The following is a 26351-nucleotide window of genomic DNA, read 5'->3' as shown; positions in this document are numbered from 1 at the left end:
GCTGGTTTGGAGGGCAGGGTTATGGGTCCCCCCTGTGGCTGGTTTGGAGGGCAGGGTTGTGGGGGATTCCCTTTTTGAAGGTGGGGGATTCCCTGTGCTCGGTGGGTTTTGGGGTGCAGGGGTAGAACCCAGGAGCCCTGGCTTCCAGTTAGGGATCCCTCTGCATGGGAAGGGGGTTGCACCCCTGTGCGTGGCTTGGGATGTGGTTGTTGCGGGATCCCTTCTTGGTGGTTTTTTTTTGGGGGGGGTGATAGCTGAGGGGGGAATTTCTTGTGTGGGGTAGGGGAGGGGGGAATCCTTGGGTATGTCTATTGGGGTGGGAGAGTTATGTGGGTGAGATCACACCATAGCCAGGGGAGTCCCCGCTGTGTGGCTGGGGGGATCCCCTGTGGGGTCCACAGAGCCATGGTGCCAGCATCCCTCCCTCCCCCCCCCCACCGCAGGAAGTGGCTGGGAAATGGCAGCTGTGTTTGTTGCGTCTCTTGTTGTTTTTGAAATGTCCTTCTTATTTTTATTTTTATTTTTTAATTTTATTTTATTTTTTTCTTTTCAACCCAATTCGGTTTCGGTTTCTGGACCTCCTGGAGCTTGGGAACCTGTCCGGCCCGGGTCCCTCTCTGCCTGTTAAAAATTACCTTCAAGGGTCAAAGTCAAATGTGAAAACCCTATTTCAGAGCTTGCCGTTCCCCGAGTGAGTTAAAAGCCCTTGGGGACAAGCCGAAACGGAGGGGGCTTAAAAATCTAACTCGGTGGCCACTGACGCTGGGCGTGTTTATTCCTCTCTCTTGGTTCCCCTGGCTAGGCCTTTCTCACGCTTGTGTTTATAGGCGATTTCCCTCTGTCTGCACTGAAACCACCCTCTGCCGCCGGGTAGGAGGCCTTGTCTGAACACACAAGATGTGCTGCTTTAACTAGCCCAGTAGAAATGTTCAGTTCCCCTAGCACTGATGCGGTTATCCCGTGTAAACGGCCAGGAAGGGAAATAAGCTATACTGGGGTATACTAAGAGTTGTCCTGATATAACTGGATGGCGCCCCCCGCCCCAAAAATCACGCACCCCCGACCAGACATGGTTGTGCCAGGACAAAAACCCTGCGTTGACTGGACCTGAAACCATCTATCGTTCCTGCGCAGGGACCAGTTTTGCAGGCTTGTCTAGGCACAAGTTGCCCCAGTTTAATTTGGGGGCAGGGACAGCTCAGTGTTTGGAGCATTGGCCTGCTAAACCCAGGGTTGTGAGTTCAGTCCTTGAGGGGACCACTTAGGGATCTGGGGTCAAATCAGTACTTGGTCCTGCTAGTGAAGGCAGGGGGCTGGACTCGATGACCTTTCGGGGTCCCTTCCAGTTCTATGAGATAGGTATATCTCCATATATTTATATTAAATCTGTGTAAACTGGTTCAGCTCCTGTGTATGGACGTGGGTATCTATTGGCTTCAAACTGGTTTTGCTGGTTCAGTTTGCACCCATCCGGTTACCAATGTGAGCTATAAACGGATGTATAAGCCGGATGGGAACCAATATAAGGACGTGCGCACTCAGGTTACGCTGGTTTAGTGAAACTGGTTTAAAATCACACCATCGGGTAACCCCTCGTGGATAGATAGGTCTGAAGTGGTGGGGGAAAGGTGGAGCATGTTGTTGGCGCTGCCGCAAATGTATCAATAGTCTGTTGCCATGTTGGCTTGGCAAAAAACCTGCGTTGGAGCGGCTGAAATTGCAGGCAAAGAACCTACCCCCCCCCCCCCGAAATGAAATCAACAAAACAAACCACCCACTCGCGTTTCACTGGGCATTGGTTTTAGCCTAAAATAATACAGGGCTAAAGTCTTGGCTGCCATCTCTTGAAAGCTTCTGGCTGGTTCCAAGGTTCAGCAAGCTGCTCCGTGGGTGTCTAAGCATCCCGCTGCCCTGCTCTCCAAGCTGGTCACAATTGCCTCCATTAGCCACCACGCCCGGGCCTGGCTGTGATGTTTCTAATTTGCTCAGGATCTCTGGCAGGGTCCAGAATCCTCCTTGTTCTTGTCACCACCTCTCCTGCGAAACGGTCGGCTGCAATGACAAGCTGTGGCCTAATTCTGTCCCCTGCTCGGGTGTGGAGAGGTGACTGGATGGTTGGGGTGAGTGGCTCGTTCCCGGGCGGGAGCTGAGGACTGGGGTTATGGGGATAGGATTTGGGGGTGTTTTGGGGTGGGGGGAAGCTGCTGTTTGTTTGAGGAATCGGCTGCTGCCCAGACCTGTCCGTGCTGAGCTGTGGGCCAGCCTAGCCCAAGGAGATGTCTGTCCAGCCCCCCCACAGACAATCAGTTACTAATGGGATTGGTCAGAGAGAGGCGTCTGGAAGCAGCCCGTGCCCGTACTGGCCCGCGATCAATACCCCCATCAGGCGAATGACGCCCGCTCGCCTCCAGTGTCCCTCATCTGGGGAGGAGCTAATGAAGCAGCCAGCTCGCTGCTCCAGCCAATGTTCTCTCGCAGCTGCGGCTCCTGCTTTCAAACCCTGACCCTATTAGTCGAACCGTTCGCCTCCTATTAATCTCCCTCCTCCGTCGCTGTAATTAATTCCCCATCTTCCCTGCTTTTATTTGGTTCCCTCTTAGCCAGCCACACTCACGCTCCTCCTCCTCCTGGCTGCTTTCCTAAGGCTGGGGGTTCCTCCGCCCCCGGTTAGCTACCTCGCCCTCCCGTCCCCAGCACCTCCCTTCACCTTGGCACCAGCCCGGCTTGTCCCCACGCTCTCAGAGCTGACCCTGCAGCAGCCACCTGTCTGGTTCCAGCTTCTCGACTCCTCCTCTGGCCCTTAAAGGGCCAGAAACAGGTTTTCCCAGCCAAAAAAACCTGCGGCTGGGGTGTACCGGAAAGGTGTGTGGTTGTTTTTTTGTTTGTTTTTATAACCACGCTACTGCGTCCGGCCCAGCTTTGCCGGTGTAGGTGCTGGCTGGAGAACTCTTCTTGTTGTGGCTTGTAGGAGCGGGCCGGGCCGGGCTGGGATGCGCCGTGCTGGGGGGGACTCTTGGTGTGGCTGTGAAAGGTAGACGTGGCTCTGAAGGGAGTCTGGGGGAAGGTCACTTTCTCAGCTGATCGCTAGTGAATGTGACCTGTTCCCCAGTTAGCAGCATGGATGGGGCGGAGGAGTCTCCCGAAGCAATAGCGAGCGGGAGGCCCCCACGTGCAAGATGAGTTGCCTGCTGCTGAAATTTCCCGAGTTGGTGAATCAGACACTGTCATTATCCTGCACTGACGGGGAGCAGCCCGCGGGGCTCCTCCGGCCTGGGAGCGTTGCAGCGAATGCCACGGAGAGTGATGAAATCACCGGTCTCTCTTTCGACACTTGGGGGCTGGCCTGCTGCTCCTTGCAAGGCCGTGGCCTCAGTGCGGCCCTCCGAGAACGGCCGCTGCTGGGTTCACGCCGTCCCTCAGCCCTGCTGTGTTTCAACCCATGCGTCGTAACTCAGTGAGGCGGAGAGGGATCCACCGTGGCCTATGTGGGGAACTGAGCTGGGGTCTCCACCATCTCTGCTGCAGGATGACCTCAGACAAGTCCCTTTCCCTGTCCGCGCCTCCTTTCCCTGAGCCCTGAAGGGTCGCCAGCCTCTTCCTACGCACACGCCCAATCTGCAGATGGGGTCTCTCAGGGAACCCTGGTTCACATGCTAGAAAGCGACCGACGTCTGGGAAGGGGTCCGCGTTTTCTTTCCTTGTTGGCTAAGGCTGGTGCCTGGGCAGGGAGGGGCGGGGGGGGCTTTCTCCTGCAGCTGGGAGCGGGCAGAGATCAGAGTTGAACGGCAGATACCCTGGAGGGCTTGTTCCAAAAGCCATCGAAGAGGAAAGGAGCAGCAGTCCCAGGGGGAATCGGTCGGGCTGAATTTCAGGTTTTGTTTGCACTGCGGGCTGTCGGGTATACGAATTCCCTGGAGACGCCCACGGGGAGTTGTAGATGATGGGAGGCCAGTGGTTAGAGATGGGGGGCAGAGGCATTAGGACTTCTGGGTTCTCTTCTTGACTCTGACTAGCTGTTTGGCCTTGGGGAAGCACGTCCATCTCTCTCTGCCCTGTCTGTGAAATGGAGCTAATCCACCCACTTAGAGAGAAGGAGTCTAGTGAGTAAAGGGCTAATGGTGGGGTGGGAAGGGGCTGCCCTCCTCCTGGCAGGCTGGGGGCAGGCGAAGTCCTGCATTAACTCCTTGTCCCCATTCCTTTATACGGGGAGGCGCTGGGCAGCCGTCCAGGTGTGTGGTTAGCACTGGCCCTTTGTACGCGAGACAGCAACTGAAAGATATGACCCACACGCAGCTGGCGTGGTGGGTGGGTGTGTCTGGGAGGCGCCACTCAGGCAGGAGTGACCGATCGGAAAGCCGAACGCCGAGGTAGCTGGGCTGCGTGCCCTGGGATGATGTTCCCTGGCTTATTTCGGCCGGCTGGTCTCTTTTGCCTGGATCTCAGCAACAGGAAACGCTGCTTTTTTCCCCAGTGAAATGGGCAAACAGCTCCCAGCAGGGGAGGGGGGTGAGGATCCTGAACTGAAACATGCCGGCCCGCTGGTGGGAAGATGCTAGAAGCAGCCCCGTGGGATTCCTCCAGCTACAGCCGAAAACGCTCCGCAGCCCCGACTAGAAGCAGAGTGGCTGAGTTTAACGCAAAGCCGGGGCCGGGAACATGTGAGATCTCTCGCTAGCCGCTTCCCCTCCGAAGCTCCCAATGCAGCAGCGCAGCGCCTTCTTACACCGACATTGATTTGTTTACTGTAGGGCTGCTGGCTTGTTAGGGCTGCTGCAGGGAGTTTTCTAACTCTGAATGTTCCCGGTGATGGGAAGTGGGGACCCGGCAACTTTTCTCAGAGCCTCAAGCTGTCAGCGTCACGCAGGCCGGGAATTCGCACCCTGGTTTCCGCGTCCACTTTCCTTTCACCGATTGAGATTCGGTTGCTTTCGCACCCGTTCGGCCTCCTTTCGGGGAGGGCTTTTCAGTGCACTGTTCTCTGGCTCAGCTTGTTTTCCATCCAACCCCCTCTCGAGTCAAGGAGCTTGAGTACGGGATCCCCCACCTGGCCTTGATCCCTGCCTGGTGTCTAGCTGGTGGTGGGTGCATTGTACCCAGTATGTGGGGTGTGGGGAGGACCTCCTGTCCTGCATGGGCAGCGGTACCAGGTCGGGGCACGTTTAACCCTTTGGTGTCGCGTCTCTTCTCAGAAATGGAAACGAACAACCATTTTAACTTCCCTGGCCTCCCCTCTGTCCCCACTGCCTCAGGACTGAAGCCCGCCCCTTCCTCAGGGGACAGCCTCTACACTAACGGGTCTCCTATCAACTTCCCCCCGCAAGGGAAAGGTAAGTGCATGGGCGGGGGGGAGCTCTGAGTGGGCTTGGACCCCTCGGCCCACCCACCATTCAGAAATAAGAACCCTCCACTAGTCTCTAGCACCCTGGGGTGCTTAACAAACTGCAGTGACCACCCGCCCCTTTCTGGGAAGCCGGGGACCTCCACTGGCTGCACAGAGTCAGTGTCTGATGGGAAAAGAACCCAGGAGTCCTGGGTTTCAGGTCTGCTGCTCTAACTCGCTAGATCCCACTTCCTGCGCAAACCCTGCATCATTTTCACTGGTGTCCAGCGTCCTGGCAGCATGGTGAGCAGGTTCGCTGGAGGCTGGGATCCTAGACACAGGGGCTGAGGCAGTCCCCAGGGAAGAGACAGGACTGATCTGGCCAGGCCATCCTCCTGGCCTGAGGTTTGAAATGTCCCCAGTGGTGGTGCTTCCCTTGAGAGAGCAGGGGGGGTCCCGAGGCGTTGGGGGGAAGGGGGCTGAGGGCACCCCCTGCTGCAGAAAGAAGGAAGCTGTGTCTAGATTCTCCTGTCCCCGATCTGTTGCCAGCCACCGTGAGGTTCAGCGTTGGGTTCACTCCAGCGGAAGCAGGACTGGATTATCTGGTGCAGGAGCTGAGAGCAGGAAGGTGGGGCTTGGAGGGAGCCAGTCGCCCAGCTGCCCTGGGCCGGGGGACCCTCCTCCCAGGAGGCAGCCACTCGAGAAGACTAGTTAACCTGGTTTGAAGGCAGCCGGGCCATGGGGCAGACACTGGGCTGGGCGCAGGAGAGGAGCCTGGAGGGTGGAATTCTGGCTGAGTTGGAGGGGATTAGCAGGGGGGATGGGGCTTTATTAGGGATCGCTTCATCCTAGAAAAGAAATGACTTGCCAGGACGAGTTTTTGCATGGATTTGGCTGGTCAGCTGATCATGCCAGCAGCCCAGCTGAGGGGCAGCTAATCCCCGCGGGACTCCAGCGCTGGCTCGGAGACGGGGGCAGTTTGGCGGGTTTCACCCGGACGTACGCATTCTCCATCTCCTGGGGATGTTTGCTGGGGCAGCACCCCCTCTGGCTCGCAGCCCCCCGCACTTGGAGCCGGAACTGCCAAACTTCCCACGGCCGTGGCTCGGATGCCAACGGGCGGCTGGCCACGCGATTCCAGTCTGCAGCGGGTCTCTGAGGCCTGCTTCTCCCGGGACGGAGGGTCCCAGCCTCTGGGCACAGTACCTGCTGCAGCCCATGGGGGGTCAGGGGAGACACCTGGGCAGCTGGGGAGAAATCAGACAAACCCTCCCATCTCCCCAAGGCCCCGCTTTGTGCTCGATGACCTGCGTGCATAGGGTGGGGGTGTGTGTGTCAGTCTGCAGCTGACCTTCTCAGCGCCCTCTGTACCATGCTTTCTAGGGGGCTGGGGAGCTGGACGGGAGGACCTCATCTGGGTCAGGCGGGGTGCTCCATGTGGACAGCCCTTCTGTGGCTGCCTGTTCCCGGCTGCTGTCCCACGCCCTTGGGTCTGTGCCCCACACCCTCCAGTTGAGTTGTCTCAGGGAAGACCCTTCACCCCCGCCCCACACCCGCTGGCTTTCCCCCCTCAGCTGGGTTCTTCCCCGCAGAGAGGAAAGTCGGGATCCCCTCCCTCTCCCCGGCGCGACCAATTAACCGGCGGCTCTGCCTTTCCCTCGGCAGGCCTGAATGGCGACATGAATGGGAATGGCTTATCTACTGTATCTCATGCTAGTACTTCGGGGACCTTCGCCTCTGCCGGGCACTCCCCCGATGCATCTGCCCTCCCCCACCCGTACGACTATCTCTGGAACTACCCACCGTATCAGCCCGGCAGCCTGAAGGAGACCCCTGGCGTCTCCCAGTTCTCCGGCCTCGGACAGTACCCACTCAACGGCATCCTCGGTGGCGCCCGGCCGGTGTCCCCGGAGCACAACACTAACTCCAGGGCAGGGCAGGAGTTCTGGGCCAATGGCACCTCCAACTCCATGGGGCTGAGCTTTGATTCACAGGAGCTGTATGACTCCTTCCAGGATCAGAGCTTTGAGCTCGTGCCAAACGGTGCCAGCGGTTTCTATGCGGCCGCCCAGCCCTCCCCCATGCTGGGCTCCGGCGCCCAGCCTTTCTCACCACCTCCGGGCCTGCAGGACGAGCCAGGCACCGGCCAGGAGGGGTCCTTGGCGGCAAAGGAGATGTCGCCTGCCAGCAAGGAGACTGGCGCCGCTCTGATGGGCAGCAAAGAACTGGAGGAGACGCAGCCGGGTGAGTGGCACCGGCCTGGGATAGCTGGTAGTGGGAGCTGATGGGACTGGCACGTTCAGGGTAAAAGGGACCAGAACCCCCAGGGCTGGGTGATCAGCTCCTCTAGTGCAGCTGTGAGGGGGCGGAGGTCATGTCTAAATCAGCTCCTCTGCCTCCCCCTCCAATCCCTGCCGTGGTGTAGAGCTGCCCTGAGAGTGCTCTGAGTTGGGCCCCCTGCATAGCACCCCTGGGTGCACCCAGCAGCACTGCCCCAGCCCCCTACTCACGTTCTGCACTCGCAGATGCCCCCCTCCCTACCCCCCGGCGTGCATGGGGAATTCCCAGAGGGCAGGGGTTGGGGATCGAGTCCATGACCGGGGAAGGGGGTGAGCCAGGTAGGGGGCTCCCCCTCCCAAAGGAGGGAAAAAAGGAGTTGGCAAACTTGCCACGAGCCCCCCCCAGCCCCAGATGTGTTGAGAAAAGGGGTGTGGAAAGCCCGGTCTGGGGGAGTGGGGAACAGTAATTGTGCTGGGGGGGAGGGTGTTAGAGTAGGGGGCCCCGCTGAGCTGCCCATAACTGACGTCCTGCTCAAGCAGCATCTTCCTGGCTTGGCTGGACGGGAACCGGGGCTGCTGTCTGGAGCTCTGCTCCTGAAGCAGGGTACCCCTTGGGGGGCTGGGGGGGCACCCATATCTGTGTCGGGGGTGGGGAGGAAGGGTTGTGTTAACGTGCTCTCTTTTGCGGGGGGGCGGGTTGTTTCTAGACCTGAAAATATGCAGCTACAGCAGCTCCGGGCCGGCCGTGGAGCTGCTCAGCCAGGAAGCTTCTGTCTTGTCCCCAGACACCGCTGGGAGCTGCCTGGGCGACGCCTCTGCCCTCGCTGGTCCCCTGGCAGACCCTCCTCTCCTGAGTGAAGACCCCCTGGAGCCCTTTGAGTCACTGGCTAGAGGTAGGGAGGCCGGAGGCCGGTCTGAGAGGTGGATCCCCTGCCCCGGGAGGTTGGCCGCCTAATGCCTTGGCAGTAATCTCCTGGGGCTCCATGCGCCGTCTGTGGGGAAGCTCCCGGGCCGGCTAGCTGTGGGGCCAGAGAGCACCACTCGAGGTGTGTGAGAGATTCAAAGAACCTCTTCGATCTGGGGTGAGGGGAGCAGGTTTGTGAAATGGGCTGGATCTCAACCAATCAAAGGCTCTGTCTGCCTGCACCCTGTTGCCCCACTTGCGTTGCGGGTCTGGGGCTCGGGCCGCTGGGAAGTCTGGCGTTGAGGGCGTCTTTGAAGCCGCTGACTTTGCTGGCCCCCATCCCGATCCTTGAAAAATGGCCCTTTCTAGTCCTGGCAAACTCTCCCCACCTCCCTTTGGCCCGAGCCAGTCAGCCCCAACTGCAGTGTCAGCTGGGGGGCGGAGACCCCCAGGGCAGAGCTCCAGGTTCACATGGTCTCTAAGTGCAAACTTCCTCCCCCAGCTCTGCCCAGACCCTGTCAGATCAGCCCTGGGGGACACAGTGCCTTTTATACCCATCCAGCTGTGGAATCCCTCCCACTGGTAGGCGGAGTCACAAAATCCCTCCCAATGGGGGTGGGGTTACTGGACCTGGCTTCCTTATTTAAAGGGCCAGGCTTCCTTCTACACAGTCACCCAGGCCCACTGCTTCCGGGATGGTTATTACCCAGCCATCTTGGGTTTCAGTTCCCAAAGGATGGTGGGGGAGGCGTGGCTAGAGCCAGCGAAATCCATTAACCCCTGGTGTGCTGGAATCATGGGAAGTGCACTCAGTGTGGGTTTAACTTCCCAAACAGACACACACACCCCCAGCTGGAGATACCAGCTCCTTCCTGGGTGCAGCCCTAACCACAGTGGGGTGAACGCTCGCCCCCAGTAGGATGCGTCTAAGGCATCTTACTCCAATCCCCACCTGCAGACCCAGGGACCGGAGATCTCTACGAGATGGACAACTCCCAGCTGGTGAACGACAAGTCTTCTCTGGAGGCTGCCCCGGACATCTCAACCCTCGAGTGCTCCGAGAGCCCCTCCCTGAACAGCTCCAGCTCCTTCAGCCTGCTGCCGGATGACAGCCAGGCCCCCACCTCGCTCTTCGTCAGCCCCGACTCACCGCCTGTCCTGGGGGAGGCCGTCCTGCAAGGTAGGGGGTGTCTCTGGCGTGGAACCGGCTTACGAGTGGCCCTGGGGTCGGCCCGGGCTGCTTTGCAAAGCGCACAGCTGGTGGGGACTACGTGTCCCAGCAGACACTGGGACATCTCGAGCCCAGCGGCTCAAACTGCCTTCCGGGGAGCAAGACGTGGGGGGATCCTGCCTAATGTAGTGTGTTATCAGCAACGCTGGGTGCTGTCTGTACCTGAAAAAAGGCAATCCCTGCCGCACAGCGCTTCCACGCCCCGGATGAGAGGTGGATACAGATGGCTGGCGTACCCCCAGGGAGATGGGCCTGTGGAAGGTTGGGGGTATTGAGTGGGGGGGGTTGTTCTAAGGGCTACAGCCAGGGGAGAAAAATCCCAGAGGAACCGTGAAAAGCAGCAAGGTTCAGGGCCTAGCAGTAGGGGCGAAGGGATGGTTCCCCCACAGCAGGATTTTAGCAGGGAACCTATTGGGAGCCATAACCTCCTTATGCCCCAATCCTGTGCCTGGCCTCTCCAGTTCTGCAGAGGGCAATGCTCAGTGGTTAGAGCAGAGGTGACGTGGCACAGAGGCTGCCGTCCTGGTTCAGCTGCAGACTCACCACATGACTTGACAGGATTTATTTCATCCTGCCGCACACACACACACACCCATAGAAAGGGGGGGTCCCAGGGCCTGCCCTATGGGTGTGGGGAGCAGAGACGAATCGATGGAATTGCCTTGTGTGGGCGGGGGAGGGGGGCGGACACAGCATGGGGTGGCAGCCTGGGGAATAACCCCGGCAGATGGCGTATCCCCTGCCCCAAGTCCCCATGAGTGTCTGTCCCTCCCTGGTGTTGCAGACAGCAGCTTGGACCTGCAGGACGGGGGCGACCCAGGGGAGGAGGAATCGGAGTCTCTTGAGTGCAGCCCCCCGCTGGAGCCGGAATCCCCTTGTCTGGAGGAGGAGGAGGAAGTGGAGGCTCCGGCCGCCCCGCTCAGTGCCTCAGCAAGGGGTAGGTGAGAAGCGGCTTCCCCCTAGCTGTTCCAGCCCCCACCCCGGCCTGTAAGCGGCCAGCCGGCGCTTGGTCAGTGACTGTCCCCCTGTCTTGGCAGGTGAAGTCCCCCGCAGACGGATCGCCACAGCGGAGGAGGTTCGCTTCCCCCTGCAGCATGGGTAGGTGGCGCCCCGCGCTTGGGGGGGTGGTCCGGGGCGGGGACGGCCAGCGCTCTGCCCAGGTGGGTGCCGGTCGCTGACGGGCCTTTCCCGCGCAGGTGGAGGAGGGAAGTGCGAATCAAGAAGGGCAGCCACCGCTGGCAGGGGGAGACGTGGTACTACGGGCCCTGCGGCAAAAGAATGAAGCAGTTCCCGGAGGTGATCAAGGTAAGCGTCTCTCCCCGTCGAGGGCTGGGGGGAATCTGTCCCCTGCAGCCATTGAGAGACTGACACGGCGGGTTGGAGCGGGCAGATCCCCGCTGCTGGGTGCCTCAGCCGGTGCCCCCCAACCCACCCCCATCCCCGTTTACTCTCTCAGTCCTGGAAGCTGCCAGTTGTGGGCTGCCCCCCATGACGAAGCCCAGTGTACAATTGGGGGGGGGGTGTTGCCCACTATGCTGCACAGGGGTGTGTCCCGATGGCCGTGCCTGGCGGGGGGGAGCCCTGTGCCCAGCGCGGAACCCTGATCAGCCCCCTTTGCCTTGTCTCTTCCCCAGTACCTGAGCCGGAACATGGTGCAAGACGTCCGGCGCGAACACTTCAGCTTCAGCCCCCGCATGCCTGTTGGAGACTTCTACGAGGAGCGAGACATGCCTGAGGTGGGCACCTTCCCCGGGGTGCAGGCTGCAGCTGCCTTGTGTCTCGGGAGCGGGGGGATGAGGCGAGCGCTGGGACTACCCATGTTTATTGGGGATGCACCTGAGGGTGCATGGTTTGCAGGGCCCAGGCACCAGGGCCCTGTGGCGTTGCCAGCTGGCAGGTCGGGAGCCCCTTCCGTGCTCCCTGGGGCCCCTCCCGTGCTCCCCAGGGCCTCCCTGCCCATCTGGTGCCCCCACTACAGGCGTGAAAGGAGACTTCCCCGGGGGGCCAGGCATTGAGGAGGGGGGGTCGGACCAGGGATTGGTGTGGAGACCCCAGGGATCATTCTGGCTGTCCCCTCCCCCACACAGGGCTTGCAGTGGGTGAAGCTGACCCAGGAGGAAATCCCCTCGCGCATCCAGGCCATCACGGGCAAGCGCGGGCGCCCCCGCAACGTGGAAAAGGAGAAGGCCAAGGCCAAGGAGGCACCCAAGGTGAAGCGGGGCCGGGGCCGGCCCCCGAAGGCCAAGATGGCCGACTTGCTGAGCAAGACCGACGCCAGGCTCCTGAAGAAACTGGAAGCCCAAGGTACCCCCACCCACCCTGCATGCCAGGCGGTCCCTGTGCCCGAAGGGAGCACGGCTCCTGGGGATGCCACCTGCTCCGATGCGCCAGCCACTCCTGCTGATTTCAGAGCAGGGACGGGGCTGCTCAGCACCGCTCTGGATCCAGATCCACCCTCAACCTGCTGCACGCCTGGGGGTAAAGGCACCGTCCGGGGAGAAGCCCGGCTAAGAAGCTGCCAGCTGGAGGGTGTGAGACTCCTGCAGCGGGACCCCCAGCTTCCCACACGACACCCTGCCACAGTGCCACGGGCATGATCTCCCCTGCCAGCCCGGGATAGCATCCTCTGGGCACCTCGCTGATGGAACCGGAGATTGAGTCTGCTCGGGCAGGCTGGGTCTAAAAGTGTAGCCCCAACCCCTGGCCCGTATCTGCTCCCTGCGCCCCCTCCCCCCCAATCATGGCACACGCTTGTTGCTGTGGACTCTACTGCGCCAGCTTCCGGACAGTGTGCGGACCTGGCGCCTGCATCCTAAGCGACCAGGAGACATGAATCTTCTGCCAGGTGACACACACACACGCCACCCCCAGCAGGGCGAGAGCCTACAGAGGCCTGTGCTGCTGCTGGGGGCCCAGGAATCCAGGGCCAGGGCAGCTGTGCCCAGCCTGGGAGTGAGTTTTATGGGGTTCCCCCCCGCAGCAGTTCCAGGCTCCACCCTTGACTTTTTCTTTCCCTTCTCTCCCTCCCCTCCCCCCCGACTTGCAGAGGTGCTCAGCGACGAAGACAAGCTGAAGATAAGCAAGATCAAGAAGAAGATGAGGCGAAAGGTACGAGCGGCGCTGGGGCAGGGCTCCCTCAACCTCCCTCCACCTGGGGCACCCAGTTGGAGCTGGGAGGGTGTCCCTTCCTCCTCCTCCTCCTCCTCCTCCCCCTCCCAGTCTGGGGGTCCTCTCCCCGCCAGACACCTGAGCTGAATTTTATCCCTTCCAGGCAAGGAACAAACAGAAGCAGGAGGCCAAAGTGCCCAAGCCCAAAGAGGCCAAGAAGAAAGCCAAGGTGGGTGTGGAGGGCCCTGTTTGGGGGAAACTGGGGAAGACACGAAGTGGGGGGCTGTGTCCCTGACTCGCCCCCCCGCCGCTCTCTGTCCCCCCAGGCAAAGAAGGAGAAGGCGCGGCCGGAGAAGGCCAAGGAGAAGGCACGGCCCAAGGAGAAGGGGCGGCCCAAGGAGAAGGCCAAGGCTGTGCGGAAGGTGGACAAGAACCTGCTGGCCCAGCGGCGGCTGGAGGAGCGGCGCCGGCAGCAGATGATTTTAGAGGAGATGAAGAAGCCCACCGAGGACATGTGCCTGGGTGACCATCAGGTGGGGTGAACCCCCTGGTGGGAGGGGGGGAGATCAGGGCTCTCCCACCCCTGAGGTCAGCGCCTGTCTGGCTCTGCAGCTGCCCTGGCCTCCCACAAGTGGGTCAGGGTGGGGCAAGGGCTGAGCAAGCCTGCTGCATGGGGTTTGGATCCTGGTGCCTCTTGCGCTGGTCCATTCGAGGTGGTGAGGCTGGTGTCATATGCCCATGCGTTGGGGGTCAGGGGGTGGAAGGGAACCATGCTGAAACCTGGTAAGGTCCCGGCTCCACCCACTAGGCCCTGCTGACCAGCGGCTCTCTCTTTCTCTTTCCCCTAGCCCCTGCCACCATTCTCCCGCATCCCCGGCCTGGTCCTGCCCAGCGGGGCCTTCTCCGACTGCCTCACCATCGTGGAGTTCCTGCACAGCTACGGCCGCGTCCTGGGCTTCGAGGTGCCCCGGGACGTCCCCAGCCTCTGCACCTTGCAGGAGGGGCTGTTCGGCATGGACGACAGTCTGGGTGAGGTGCAGGACCTACTGGTGCGGCTCCTGCGAGCTGCACTGTATGACCCCGGCCTCCCTTCCTACTGCCAGGTACGTGGGCGCGGCCGAGCCCCCTGGACTCAGTATGAACAACGGGGAGGGGGGCAGCCTGGGCCAGGGAAAGCCAGGTTCCATTTCCTGCTCCACCGCACACTTCCTGCATGACCTGCAGCATTGTCCAGCCAGACTCCCGCTTAGCATGGACCCTCCTCCACTGCTTATCTCCTGTCCTCCTCCCCCCAGTCCCTGAAGATCCTCGGGGAGAAGGTGTCCGAGATCAGCCTGAACCGGGACACCGTCTCCGAGATCCTGCGCTGTTTCCTCATGGCCTACGGGGCCGACGCCGACCTGTGCCACGGGCTGCGGACCAAGCCCTTCCAGGCGCTGCCCCCGGACCGCAAGGCGGCCATCCTGGCCTTCCTGGTCAACGAGCTCAACGGCAGCGCCCTCATCATCAAGTGAGGAGTGGGGGCCGGGCGGGGCCGCTGGTGCCCTGCAGCCTTGGGGGTCGCTGGCTGGAACAGGGAACAAAATCCAGCTGTTGCCTCTCATGGGGTGATGCAGCCAGGGAGACTAAGTATCCCAGAAGGCATTGGGCTGCGTAAGGACTGTGCATAGGTGACCAGACAGCAAGTGTGAAAAATCTGGGCAGAGTGTAGGGGGTAATAGCAGCCTATATGAGAAAAAGACCCAAAAATTAGGACTGTCCTTATAAAATCTGGCCACCCTAGCTGTGCAGGCCAGGGAGACTACATATCCCAGCGTGCATTGGGCTGCCTTGAGTCAAATGATGGTGCAATCAGAGAAACTACATATCCCATCATGCATTAGGGTAAGTGCTCAGGGGGCTTGCGGACAAGAAGTCCGAGAATGCAGTACTGCCATCCGGCTCTGAGTAGGAAGCCAGGTGGGAGTGTTGCATGCTGGGACTCGTAGTCTGCCTACCCCAGCCGTACATGCTCTGAACTGTTCCCGAGCACCCGATGGGCAGGGACCCAACAGGCTGGGACTGGAGGTGAGATCCGGCCCTGGCACCGCAGAGGTTGTTGCTCCTGTGCCTTCCTGAGGGGGTGCGGGGTGGGGCGAGGTCCGGCCAGGACTGCTTTGCTAAACTGTGGTCTGTCTTTGCAGTGAAATCGACAAGACTCTGGAGAACATGTCCAACTACAGGAGGAACAAATGGATCATCGAGGGCAAGCTGCGCAGGTGGGTGCTACTGAGGGCTTCGGGCGGCAGGCTGGGTCGAGGAGGAGGCGGGGGCAGAGGGGGACGGCTTTTCTGGTCAATTGATCTGCCGGCTAATGTCAACTGACCTGCCTGTTGTTCGACCAGAGTTAAATATTTCAGCTAGATGCAATCGCAAAGGTAGGTCAGTGCCTATTTCAGGGCATCTGTCATCGGTTGGAACTTCATTTCATCGTGTTTTCCGCTCTGAGCTTGAGTAGCTAGTCGTCTGGAATGAAGCACCAATGTCCGAGCCAGGGATACTCGGACCCCAGCTGTTCAGGAGCCAAGTCAGCGCTCAGATTACCCAGCAGAGCCACTGCCGTGTGAATTCATTGTTTCGTTGTCTAGATATTCCTATTTAAAGAGTGTGTAGTTTTTATTGATGATTTTCACTGCAAAATGACTGACCGGGTATTAGTCTTTTTTCAGCTACAGTCAGTTAATAACATAGCAAAAGCATCCTGATTGGCTAATAGCTTAGATTGGCCAATTGTTAATTGGTCGTGAGTCTGTCTGACGATGGCTGATCTCAGGTGAAGCCTGCGGGAGGCCACAAACGCCTCCCATTTTTCTGGTGCTGTGGTTTATAATTGGAAGAAGTCAGTGCTCTAAAATATTTTGGCCATTTTTGACTGATGAATTGACTGACTCTTTAAGACCAGTCAAATGCCCAGCCCTACTTCTGGCACAGAAACTTATGGCGTGGCTATAGGGGGAGGGTAGCGGGGCTCCAGGCGTCTTGGTGAATTGGAAGGAGGCTGCTGCAGCCACTCTGCCGCGGCAACATCTGAGTTCTCAGCCTGTTGGATCCAAACTGCGCGCCTGTCCCCAGCCCATGTGGGGGTTGGGTACCTGAGAGGCGGCAGGGAGTCGGTGTCCCCGGCTGGCATTCAGGATGTTCTCTATGCGGCTCTGCAGGTTGAAAATCGCCCTGGCCAAGAGGACGGGCCGCCCAGAGTCCGAGATCACAGGCCTGGATGAGGGGCCCAGGCGGCGCAGCTCCCGGATCACGGAGGAGAACAGTGGTTTGGAGGCAGAGGAGGAAGAGAGCCGGGGCCGGAAATCCCGCAAGGATGAGGAGGTAGCCACGTGGCAGGGCCAGGTCGATGGGCGAGGGGAGTGGGGACATTCACCTCTGTCTTTCAGAGGCAGTGTCATTTAGTGGTTAGAGCAGGGGAGACAGGACTCCTGGGTTCTTTTCCTAGCTCTACCACTGACTCGTGCAGGTCTCGCTCCCTGGTGCCTCAGTTTCCCCAGCTGTGCCTTAGGGGCAACAACACAAGGGTGAACCAGTGATGCTGATGTTCAAGGGGTAAAGGGGAGGTATTCCCCCATCTGCACAGGGGTCCTGTATGCAGAGCTAGGAGAACGTGGTGGGCAAGGGGGTGGGGATTCACTCCTCCTGACTGTCCCTTCTCCCGCTCAGGCCAGCATACCTGCATCCAGTGTCCCCGAGCTGGAGAGACAGATCGAGAAGCTTGCCAAGGTAAGGCTGACCCCACTTGGGTTGGGGAGCTGGCAGCCTTCTGGCTCTGGATCCCCCGGGATAGCCCCCAGCAGACGATGGCTCCCCCCCGTTCACCCTCTCTGCCCTCTTTTCCCTCCCCCAGAGGCAGATGTTCTTCCGGAAGAAGCTGCTCCATGCTTCGCAGACGCTGCGGGCCGCAGCGCTGGGCCAGGACCGCTACCGCAGGCGCTACTGGGTTCTGCCTCACCTGGGTGGGATCTTCGTGGAGGGCTCTGAGGCAGGTGAGCTGGGTTGGGGGCCTCGTGGGGAGGGGGGCTGTTATAGCAGAGAGGCTTGCACGGTTCTGATCTCTTCCCGACCCCACCCTGCAGCTGCGGAGGAAGGGCCCAAGGACGAGGAGGAGGAGGAGGAGGAGAAAGAGGCTGCCCCGGAAATCTCCCCTGTGAAGAAGGAACCGGTCGAGCTCCCCATCCCCAACCGGCTGAAGTGCACAGCCTCCCGGGCACGGGGCCGGCCGCGGAAAAGCAAAGAGGAGCCGGCCTGGCCGGGCAAGCCCAAGCCCCCACCCCTCAACGGGCTCCTGGAGGACTTGATGCCCCCCTGCCAGAGTCAGCACGACCTGAGCCAGTCAGCCTTCCTGTCCTGGCTGAGCCAGACGCAGTCGTCCCTGCTCAACAGCTCGGTCCTCACCCCGGACAGCAGCCCCGGGAATGGGGACCCCAGTCCCCCTGTCCCCGAGGTGCCCGCCCTGGAGGAGAGCTTTCCAGAGACAGTGGAGAAACAGGGGCCCTGGTTCAACTTGCTGCCCAGGACGCCCTGCCATGCCTCTCCCACCCTCACTACCTCCTCAGAGGAGCCCCCTGCTAGAGCCGCCCCCCAACCTCGCAACCTTCACCCCGGGGACCATCCCAAGGCTACGGACAGGCAGGTGAGAGCCGGCCGGGCACCTGGGGCTGCTGCTGGAGTGGGAAGGAAAAGTTTGGGGAATGGGACACGAGGGTGGGGGGGCTAGCAGATCCCCTATTGGCAGGCGCCTGTCTTGCTGACCATGTGGGCACAGCTGGCACTGCCAAAGGGACCCTCGCCTCTGGCCCCTGTAGGTGTCACTCTAAGCAGGGCTGGAAAGCCGCCTCGTCCCCTTCCCTTTGCCCCTGGGCAGGATCTGGGCCCCGGGGAGGGGTCAGGGGACTAGCTGGAGCCTGGCGGATCTGTGGGCTCCAGCTCCCTGGGGTGGGGGGTGTGGGGCTGAGTCTGGGGAGGAACCCACCTCCTCGTATCCAGGGGGCTGCGAGGGGAGGAGTGGGGTGGTGGCTGGCCCCCGAGGAAGGGGGGCAGGAGCACAGACGAGGCCCATGGCAAGTGAGGGGAGCCCCGTGACGTGGGTCACTTAGATCCGGAGCCCCCGGGGGGCTGGAGGGACTGGTTCCCCAGGGGGCAGCAGGGCTGGGGCGAGGGCTGTGCAGCCGGCACCTCTCACCTGCGCTGTCTCTCCTCCCAGGCGAATGGCTCCATGACTCCCCCCCTTGCTTCCACGCCCATCCACGCCAGCCCCAGGGTGCCCAGCACATGCCCGAGGGGCCGGGGAGGACCCGAGAAGGCCCAGGAGCCACCGGGGCAGCCCAAGCGCCGGGGCCGGCCCCCCACCAAGTTCTTCAAGCAGATTGAGCAGAAGTATCTCACCCAGCTGATGGCGCAGCCCGTGCCCCCAGGTGAGGACACCCCCCACCCTCCATCGGGCACTGCTCTTCTCTTCTCCCCTGGGGCTGCCCAGTTCCCAGCCTGCCACCTTCTCCGCCCAGCCAGACTTTCCTTCCTTCCTTGCCTGGGAGTGGGTGGGTCTCCCTCTTGACATCGTCCGTCCCCCCCTGCCGTTTATGGGGGGGGATCCAGCCTCGGGTGAAGCACAGGGTGAAAGGAGACCACGTTCACCCCTGTCTCATTGAGGGCCCAGAGCTGGGTTTGGGTGCCAGTCAGGACTCCTGGGTCCCGTTCCCTGCCGTGCTGCGGGGCGGTGGGGATTGTCGGATTGTCTCCCGTTCCCTGCTGGGGTCCCCTTCCCCTGCAGGGTGACTGGGAGCTGGCAGCCCCCCAGTGCTCAGCCGGCTCCGTGTCTGCCTTGCAGAGATGCAGACCGGCTGGTGGTGGCTCAAGGACCCAGAGGAGCTGGAGGCCGTGGCCCGAGCGCTGCACCCGCGGGGGATCCGCGAGAAGGCCCTGCACAAGCATCTCAGCAAGCACAAGGAGTATCTGCGGGAGGTCTGCACCCGCGCCACTGCCGGTGAGGACACGCCAGCCGGCAGGTGGGGGAGGGGGGAACCGGGCCATGGGTGGTGGGTGAGGTTGCCGGGCCATTAACCCTGCCTCTCTCCTGCCCAGATCCCATCTTCCAGCCCCAGGCCACCGGCCACCCCGTGTCTCAGGAAGCTTTGGCCCGGTGGTCCGTGACGGAGCGGGCCTACGAGATGGACCTTGCCCTCCTGCAGTGGGTGGAAGAGCTGGAGCAGCGGGTCCTGATGGCAGATCTGCAGATCCGGGTGAGGAGCCCGCACCCCCCACCCCGATATAGCTTGGGAGAGCTAGTGGGTGCTGCAGAATGCACCCCTCCTTGCTGCTGCAGGGTGCATTTGGCACAGGGGATGAGTCCCTGGCGCAGGCGGCTGCCCGATCATCCCAGCAAACTGTTTCCCTGCTCCCTCCCCCCAGGGCCGTGACTTCAGCAGGTTGGCACCTGAATGAATGACCCCAAGGCAGCCCCAGGTGCTGCTGGGTAGTTGGTAAAGCCGGCTGGGATCCGAGCAGGCTGAATGCCTGCCCCCCGCGGGATCCCAGCCCCCCTCTAAGGCTCTCCCTCCCCCCAGGGCTGGACGTGTCCGAGCCCCGACTCGGCGCGGGACGACCTGCAGTACTGCGAGCACAAGGTGGGGGCCCTGGAGGAAATCACCCTCAAGAACCGGCGGGAGGGGCTGCCCCCCTCCCGGGAGGCCACCAACCCCCTGGACCTGGCCGTCCTGCGGCTGGCGGCGCTGGAGCAGAACATGGAGCGCCGGTACCTGAAGGAGCCGCTGTGGCCGCCGCACGAGGTGGTGGTGGAGAAGGCCGTGCTGAGCAGCCCTGAGGCACTGGACCTGGGCAGCACGGAGCTGTGAGTGGTTGGCATGCGCGGGGGGGCAATGGGGTTTCTGGGATGGGGCTCCAGAGCACAGACTGGGAGCCCAAACTCCTGGGTTGTTCTCCCAGCCCTGGGACCGGGTATGGGGCCCAGACTGGGAGCCAAGACTCCTAGGTTCGACTCCTGGCTCTGGGATGGCGGTGGGGTCTAGTGGGTTAAAGCAGGGAAGTGCTGGGTGCCAGGACTCCTGGGTTCTCTTCCTGGTCATGTGATTTAGGCAGATCCCTTTCTTTCTGTGCCTCGGTTTCCCTCTCTGGACAACCCAGACAGTAACCCCCTCCCCAGGGCTGGATGGGGCGTGGCAGCATGCAACCAGCGCACTGTCAGGGCATCCTCCATGCACCAGGCTGAGTGTTTCTCCCCTCCCCCAGTTCCTACGAGATCACTCCCCGGATGCGGACGTGGCGCCAGACCCTGGAGCGGTGCCGGAGCGCGGCCCAGGTCTCTCTGTGTATCTACCAGCTGGAGAAATCCATTGCCTGGGAGAAGTCGGTCAACAAAGTGGTGAGGGGGCACATTCGATGGTTCCCGGATGTCAGGAGGCTCCAGGGATCAGGGGTAGTGCAGGGAAGAGGTGCCACCCTGCTGCAGGAGGGAGAGTCGGGGCTGGAACTCTGTTGGGGTAGCCACCATCCTACTGCAGGGGTGAGGAGGGGGTCAGAGCTGGATCCGGGCTGGATGGACCTAGTAGGGTAAGAGAGAAATACCTGGTTGGGCTGAGTTCCTGTCGAGGGCTGGGGGCCCCTCTCAGTCCACCCACCTCAGGTGCTCCTTTGCCCCCCAGACGTGTCTGGTGTGCCGGAAGGGGGATGACGATGAACACCTGCTGCTGTGTGATGGCTGCGACCGCGGCTGCCACCTCTACTGCCATCGGCCCAGGATGACGGAGGTGCCGGACGGGGACTGGTTCTGCTCTGTCTGCATCTCCCAGGTACATTCCCGTGGAAGCCCAGCTGGGATGTCCCCCTCACCGAGATCTTTCCGAGCCCAGATAACGGCCTCTCTCCCCCACCCCTGCTGGGAGCCAGGGCTGCTGGGTGGTGGCTGTGTGACCTCAGAGAAGCGTCTCCCCTTGTGCCTCAGTTTCCCTATTGTGCGGTTCGGGGGTGGGGAGCGACCGATTCCAGCGGGTGACTCCCCCAGTCTCTCTTTCCTTGCAGGCAGGAGGCGAGTATTACGAGGACCCCAGTTCGCCCAGGCGAGGCAAGAAGCGGAAAGGCGGGCGTCTCTTCGGGGGGGGCTTCCCGGAGGATGAGGAGAGCCCCGGGCGCCGGGTCCTGCCACGGAGGCGTGACACTCTGTCGGTGCCCCGCTACTCAGGGGAGGGCCTGTCCCCCTCCAAGCGGAGGAGACTGTCCCCACGTGGCCAGAGCAGCGACCTGACCTTCTGCGAGTATGTACCCTGGGGTGTGCCCCCCCTAGTGGGGCCTGGGGAGGGGGGGTCATGTGCATGCCTCAGCTGGGTACATATCCCTGTGCTATGCCCCTCCCATTCTGTAGGATCATCCTGATGGAGATGGAGTCTCAGGAGGACGCCTGGCCCTTCCTGGAGCCCGTCAACCCCCGGCTGGTGCCTGGCTACAGGAAAATCATCAAGAACCCTATGGACTTCGCCACCATGCGGACACGGCTGCTGCGGGGCGAGTGAGTGTCAGGGCAGGGGGCTCAGGGGGCAGGGGCGGGGCATCTCTGCAAGGAGCCAGAGGGCGGCATGGACCTCGCAGGCTGGCGCTGAGCATCCTTCCCCTTCCCCTGGCCGCCTGGCCCCAGGGATGAAGAACCTACCTGCACCCATCTGGCTGCGTGGGGCTGGTGAGGGCTCCTCCTCCTCCTTAAGGGCTGGCTAGACACCACCTGGGCATCGCTGAGTCAGGGGAGCAACTGCTGGGGTGGGGAGGAGGATAGAGGGAAAGGGCCAGGATGGGTATGGGGGGATTCAGGCAATGGGGAGGGGGTGACAGCAGAGCTCAGGGGAGCTGTTCTCTGCTCTGAGGCTGCTGTGATCCAGGTGAGGGGGAGAACTCGGGGGTGACTGAGTCTCCCCGGCTCTTCCCCAGGTACGTGAGCTGCGAGGAATTCGCCGCTGATGCCACACTGGTGTTCGACAACTGCCAGACCTTCAATGAGGACGACTCGGAGGTGGGCAAGGCCGGGCGCGCCATGCGGAGATTCTTCGAGAGCCGGTGGGAGGAATTTTATCAGGGAAAACACGCTCCTAACCCGTGAAGTGGGAGCCCAGTGGTGGGGTTGGGGACTGTGCCCCCTGCCCTCCGCGCTCCTGACCTGAGACCTGTCTCGTGCGGTTTGGGATAGGGAGAGACACCCCCTCCCACCCCTGCAAAAGAACTGACTCCTCTGGAGCCGATCTCGCTGCCTGCTGAATTCCCGACGGAGGCTGGTCCCGGCGTGGTGTGGAAAAGCCCCTCCCCCCCACACACACATACCAGGGGGCTTGGGGTAACGGGGCGTCTCCACGGCCCGGCTGCTCCCCGCCCCAGCCACCCGGACTCACAGACTGTGTAAGCCAAAAACGAAAGAAACCAGGCGATCGCTTGTCAGGTTCCTTTTCTCCTTCACCACCACCTGACCCGGCAAACGAAGAGACGCCCCCCACCCCCTTGGCTGGGAATATTTAACATAGCAATAGTTCGTAGTGACCGTGTATGAGGATGGCACTGCTGTGTGCTGTCCCTGAGGCATTAATGGCCAGTAAAGTGAACTCGACTCCTCGAGATTCGCGTTGAGCTTCACACCCGGACCCGCTCGCAACGACACTGGGATGCGCTGCTTCCACACACAGCCCTCCCCCCGTCCCTGGCTCGCTGCTTCCCTTCCGGGACCTTTCCATGGCCCCTCGCCCCTCATCATCCTTCCCTTCTGGGACCTTTCCATGCCTGCCCTTCCGCCCTTACCTTCTGGGGCCTTTCCATGCGCCCCCATCCCCATTGCACTTACCTTCCGGGACCTTTCCATGCCCCCTCGGCCCTCATCATCCTTTCCTTCCGGGACCTTTCCATGCCTGCCCTTCCGCCCTTACCTTCTGGGGCCTTTCCATGCGTACCCATCCCCATTGCACTTACCTTCCAGGACCTTTCCATGCGCCTCTGTCCCCACTGCACTTACCTTCTGGGACCTTTCCATGCCCCCTCGGCCCTCATCATCCTTTCCTTCCGGGACCTTTCCATGCCTGCCCTTCCGCCCTTGCCTTCCAGGACCTTTCCATGCCCCCTGTCCCCATTGCACTTACCTTCTAGGACCTTTCCAGCCCTGCCTCTCTGCCCCCCTTGTCCTCCTGGACCTTTCCAGGCCTGTCCCCCGCCTCCCTTTACCTTCCGGGACCTTTATACTACCCTCAACAAGATCCCCATCCCTCCCGAACCCTAACTCTCTCCGAACTCCCTCCCCCACATCAGGCCCTACCATTGCAGGCCCTTTAGTGGGGGGGGTGTCCCTGTTGTCCCCCCCCCCGCGTCAGATCCGTCGCTGTAGGGGACACACACACACACACACACACACACGTTTGAGGGAGGATTGGACACCCCCACGGATCTGGCTACAGGGGTCTGGGGCTGGCTCAGCATCGCCTCTAGCATGGGGAGGGGGGGGGGGGGGGGGCCATGGGTGTGTGCCCCTCCCCTCGCTGTGAGGACACCCCGCCCCTTCCTTCAACCCTTCCCCCCCTGGCCCCAAGCTGCTGGGTTTGCACTTCACGGGGGGGACCAGCCCAGCTCCCCCACCCCGCTGTGTGCTCTTTGCAGGCAGCACCCATCCCACCTTGCAGGGGTAAAGAACGGGCAGAGGGAGCAGGGCAGGACCCGTCCCTTCAAGCCAGCAGCTGCCCCACACTGGGATGGGGGTGGGGCAGGGGCAAAGGGGTGGCAGAGCATAGGCAGCTCCAGGACCTCAGCCCCAGCATGTCAGCATCTCCCCTACTGGCTCCCAGATTCCTGTTGACGGATCCAGGGAGCCAGAGCTGCGGTTTTGATCCCCTCTGTCCCAGGACGGGCCACTCATGCCAGCCCCCTGGCTATCCCCCCTGCCCCTTAAACCTCTGAATGACTCTGCTGCCCTCAGCTTGTGGGAGGCCCCATATCTACTCAAGCCTCCCCACCCCCGTGCCACTCGCCAGGCCTGGGGGACCTCTTGGGAGAGGGGGCGCTTTGGCAAAGGTGCACGGGGGGGGAGGGGGGTGGCCGACCTTGCTCCATGCCAACCTACTCAGGGCAGGGGAAAGGCCTGGGTGCCTGGGCCGCAGGGAGCCCAGGCCACGGGCCACTTGGTCCCAATGGAGAGTCTCCCTCCACTCCGTGACCCCACCTTCGGCTCGGGTGCCAAGAGCTGGAGGTAAAGGTTTGCTTCCCACCCTCCCCCCCCAGCAGCTGGCTAGGGCAATTAGGCACCCAGCTTAAAATGGGGAGGGAGGCACTCAGATCCCTCCACAGATTGGCAGCAGCGCCGGACAAGCTACTGCATCCTGGGTCCCCCACCTCCCCAGTACTGAGGGTAATGTGTGATGGGGAATGCTGGGGGTGGGCCAGGCCTGATCTAGGCAGGGGACGCTGAGCTGGGTTATCGCTAATCCCAACTGCCCGTTGTCTTTGGAAATATCCCCCCCCAGCCTCTCATTAACCCTTTGCTCGTTCACTCTGCAGCCCTTGCTGGTCTCCGCCAGGACTTTCTGGAAAGTGCAGGGGGGGGGGGGAGTGTTTCCTTGCCCTTCCCATGTATTAAGGTGTCTGGGGATACAGCGTCATGGAGGTGGAGTGACGGTGTGGAAATCAACCTCCTGGCTGCCCCCAGCTCCTCAAACCACGATATTACGGGTACTTGCTTTAGAGCGGCTGGCAGGCAGGCCCCAGCGGAGCCGCTTCACAGTCCAGTCCAGCTGTGCGACATCTGGGACACACACACACACCCCCTTCCCCCAGCCTGTCGTCCACTCACCACGAGCACTGAAATCAACTAACCTACCTTGGGGGGGTGGGAAGCCCTGAGATGGAAGCAGCCTCTGTCATGCATTCCCCCCCCCCCCATCGTCTTTAAAAAGTAGCCTTTTTTCTATCAAATAACCTCAAAAACTTTTTATTTTATTTTTTTGCTTTGAAATAAGAGGTGGATTTGAAGCCTATTTGAACTGACTTTATATTATGCATAAATATTTATATTTTATCTAAATAACTGCGCTGTAACAAACTTTTTTTTTTTTAAATATTTTGGATCTGTCAGGTTTTTTTTTTCTTTTTGGTTTGTGTTTTTGTCATGGAAAAGTTTTAGTCTCTGTAATGGTGTTGTGGTGTTTTAAAAAGGTTTTTGTTTTTTGTTTTTTTTCCCTGATAAAACGCCGTGAATTTTAAATCCCCACCTTTCCTCTTAGCCCCTGCCATCCCCTCAAAATTAATCCAGCCGTGTCTGAAATCCCACCTATCTACTCTTCCTTATTGGGGATGCACCAGAGTGTAAAAATCCATTCTGGACTGACTATGAGAGATGTCAAGATGCGGAATATATTTTATTTTTTAACCCTTAATGAGTTGGCTTTGTAAATTACATTTTTGGGGGGTGTCTAGAACTGGCCTTCCCCCTCCCCTCCCACCCCGTCTGTCTGATGATAAAACAGGAAGAACCAGCCACGATAAAAGAAAGAGATTCTGATGTTCCTTGCAAAAGGAACAGGACTGGCTCTTTTTTATATAACCAAATGTGGTGTTTTAGTGACTTTTTGATAATGTACAGTTTTTGTGAATTTAAATTTATTTCTTTCTATATTTTTAGGACCAATCTCATTTTTAATAAGGTTTAAAGGAAAAAAAAATATTCTAGATTAACTCCTGTTTGTTGCCATGTGATGTTCCCACAAGTACAGCCGTAGAGAGTGCTTGTCAAGTTGCGAGAATAAAAACAAACCCACGTTTGATAGAGATGGTGTCGTCAGGGGTGTTTCTGGTGGGGGGCAGCTGGGTGAGGGGGAGAGCTCAGCTGGCTTTTCAAGGCTGAAGTTCAGGCTGCGTGTCGGGCAGGAAGAACGGGGATTAGGCAGAAGTGCAGTGCCCAAGGGAGTTGGGAGCAAAGAGTCAAAGGGCTGTAGGGAAAAATTCCTCTGCTCCCTGTATATTTTTCCCTCGGTGTGGTCGGAGTAGAAGCACCCCCTCCCTCATTTTATTACAGGGCGTTTAAAAATTCCCTGGTAAGCCCCTTCCGGGCCGCTCCATATCCCCACTCCCCAGCCCCTGCTGGAAAATCTCATCCCCAAGGTTCAGTAGCCGTGCCGGGAAGCAGGCGAAGGACAGCAGACTGCGGCCAGGCCTTGCCCAGCTCTTGTCCTGGTGCAACAGGCTCGGGCGTTTTCTTCGCTCCAGCGTTGCTACCCGCGCAAACCCCAGGCTGGACACGGTTCCCCGGGGTGCAAGGGGCACGTAACCTGGGGTGGGCCTTGGAGCACTTCCACGACGGTCCGACTGAGCCTGACCCGGGGGACTGTAAAACACAGCTGGGGGGTAAATGAGGCTGTTATGGTTAGAAAGCTCAGCTCAGCTGCTTAGGGGATTTGGGCACCCACTACAAGGAGTGGAACTTGGGCCTCTGCCCCCTCAAGG

The 26351-nt window shown here is 60.6% G+C and overlaps 1 protein-coding gene across 1 annotated transcript in view; it reads left to right on the top strand.

Moving 5' to 3' along the window:
* The window catches only part of BAZ2A (bromodomain adjacent to zinc finger domain 2A), a 34138-nt gene extending 8462 nt beyond the window's left edge, over nucleotides 1-25676 (top strand). Inside the window, exons 2-29 of the mRNA XM_032785493.2 lie at nucleotides 5190-5327; nucleotides 6986-7564; nucleotides 8307-8492; nucleotides 9462-9683; nucleotides 10519-10671; nucleotides 10772-10832; nucleotides 10931-11039; nucleotides 11369-11470; nucleotides 11822-12038; nucleotides 12781-12842; nucleotides 13006-13071; nucleotides 13169-13375; nucleotides 13691-13945; nucleotides 14138-14352; nucleotides 15026-15100; nucleotides 16040-16202; nucleotides 16548-16607; nucleotides 16732-16870; nucleotides 16961-17517; nucleotides 18088-18298; nucleotides 18712-18867; nucleotides 18966-19123; nucleotides 19448-19731; nucleotides 20130-20262; nucleotides 20543-20689; nucleotides 20919-21151; nucleotides 21259-21402; nucleotides 21816-25676. Of these exons, the coding sequence (XP_032641384.1) occupies nucleotides 5192-5327; nucleotides 6986-7564; nucleotides 8307-8492; nucleotides 9462-9683; nucleotides 10519-10671; nucleotides 10772-10832; nucleotides 10931-11039; nucleotides 11369-11470; nucleotides 11822-12038; nucleotides 12781-12842; nucleotides 13006-13071; nucleotides 13169-13375; nucleotides 13691-13945; nucleotides 14138-14352; nucleotides 15026-15100; nucleotides 16040-16202; nucleotides 16548-16607; nucleotides 16732-16870; nucleotides 16961-17517; nucleotides 18088-18298; nucleotides 18712-18867; nucleotides 18966-19123; nucleotides 19448-19731; nucleotides 20130-20262; nucleotides 20543-20689; nucleotides 20919-21151; nucleotides 21259-21402; nucleotides 21816-21984 (5199 nt within the window). The 5' untranslated portion in view covers nucleotides 5190-5191 and the 3' untranslated portion in view covers nucleotides 21985-25676. The remainder of the gene's footprint in view (nucleotides 1-5189; nucleotides 5328-6985; nucleotides 7565-8306; nucleotides 8493-9461; nucleotides 9684-10518; nucleotides 10672-10771; nucleotides 10833-10930; nucleotides 11040-11368; nucleotides 11471-11821; nucleotides 12039-12780; nucleotides 12843-13005; nucleotides 13072-13168; nucleotides 13376-13690; nucleotides 13946-14137; nucleotides 14353-15025; nucleotides 15101-16039; nucleotides 16203-16547; nucleotides 16608-16731; nucleotides 16871-16960; nucleotides 17518-18087; nucleotides 18299-18711; nucleotides 18868-18965; nucleotides 19124-19447; nucleotides 19732-20129; nucleotides 20263-20542; nucleotides 20690-20918; nucleotides 21152-21258; nucleotides 21403-21815) is intronic.
* Nucleotides 25677-26351: the final 675 nt, after the last annotated feature.

This window comes from Chelonoidis abingdonii, chromosome 26 (assembly GCF_003597395.2).
Source record: "Chelonoidis abingdonii isolate Lonesome George chromosome 26, CheloAbing_2.0, whole genome shotgun sequence".
Taxonomy (NCBI): Eukaryota; Metazoa; Chordata; order Testudines; family Testudinidae; genus Chelonoidis; species Chelonoidis abingdonii.
Note: the sequence above shows the minus strand (reverse complement) of the source record. Positions and strands in the feature narration are given on the sequence as shown.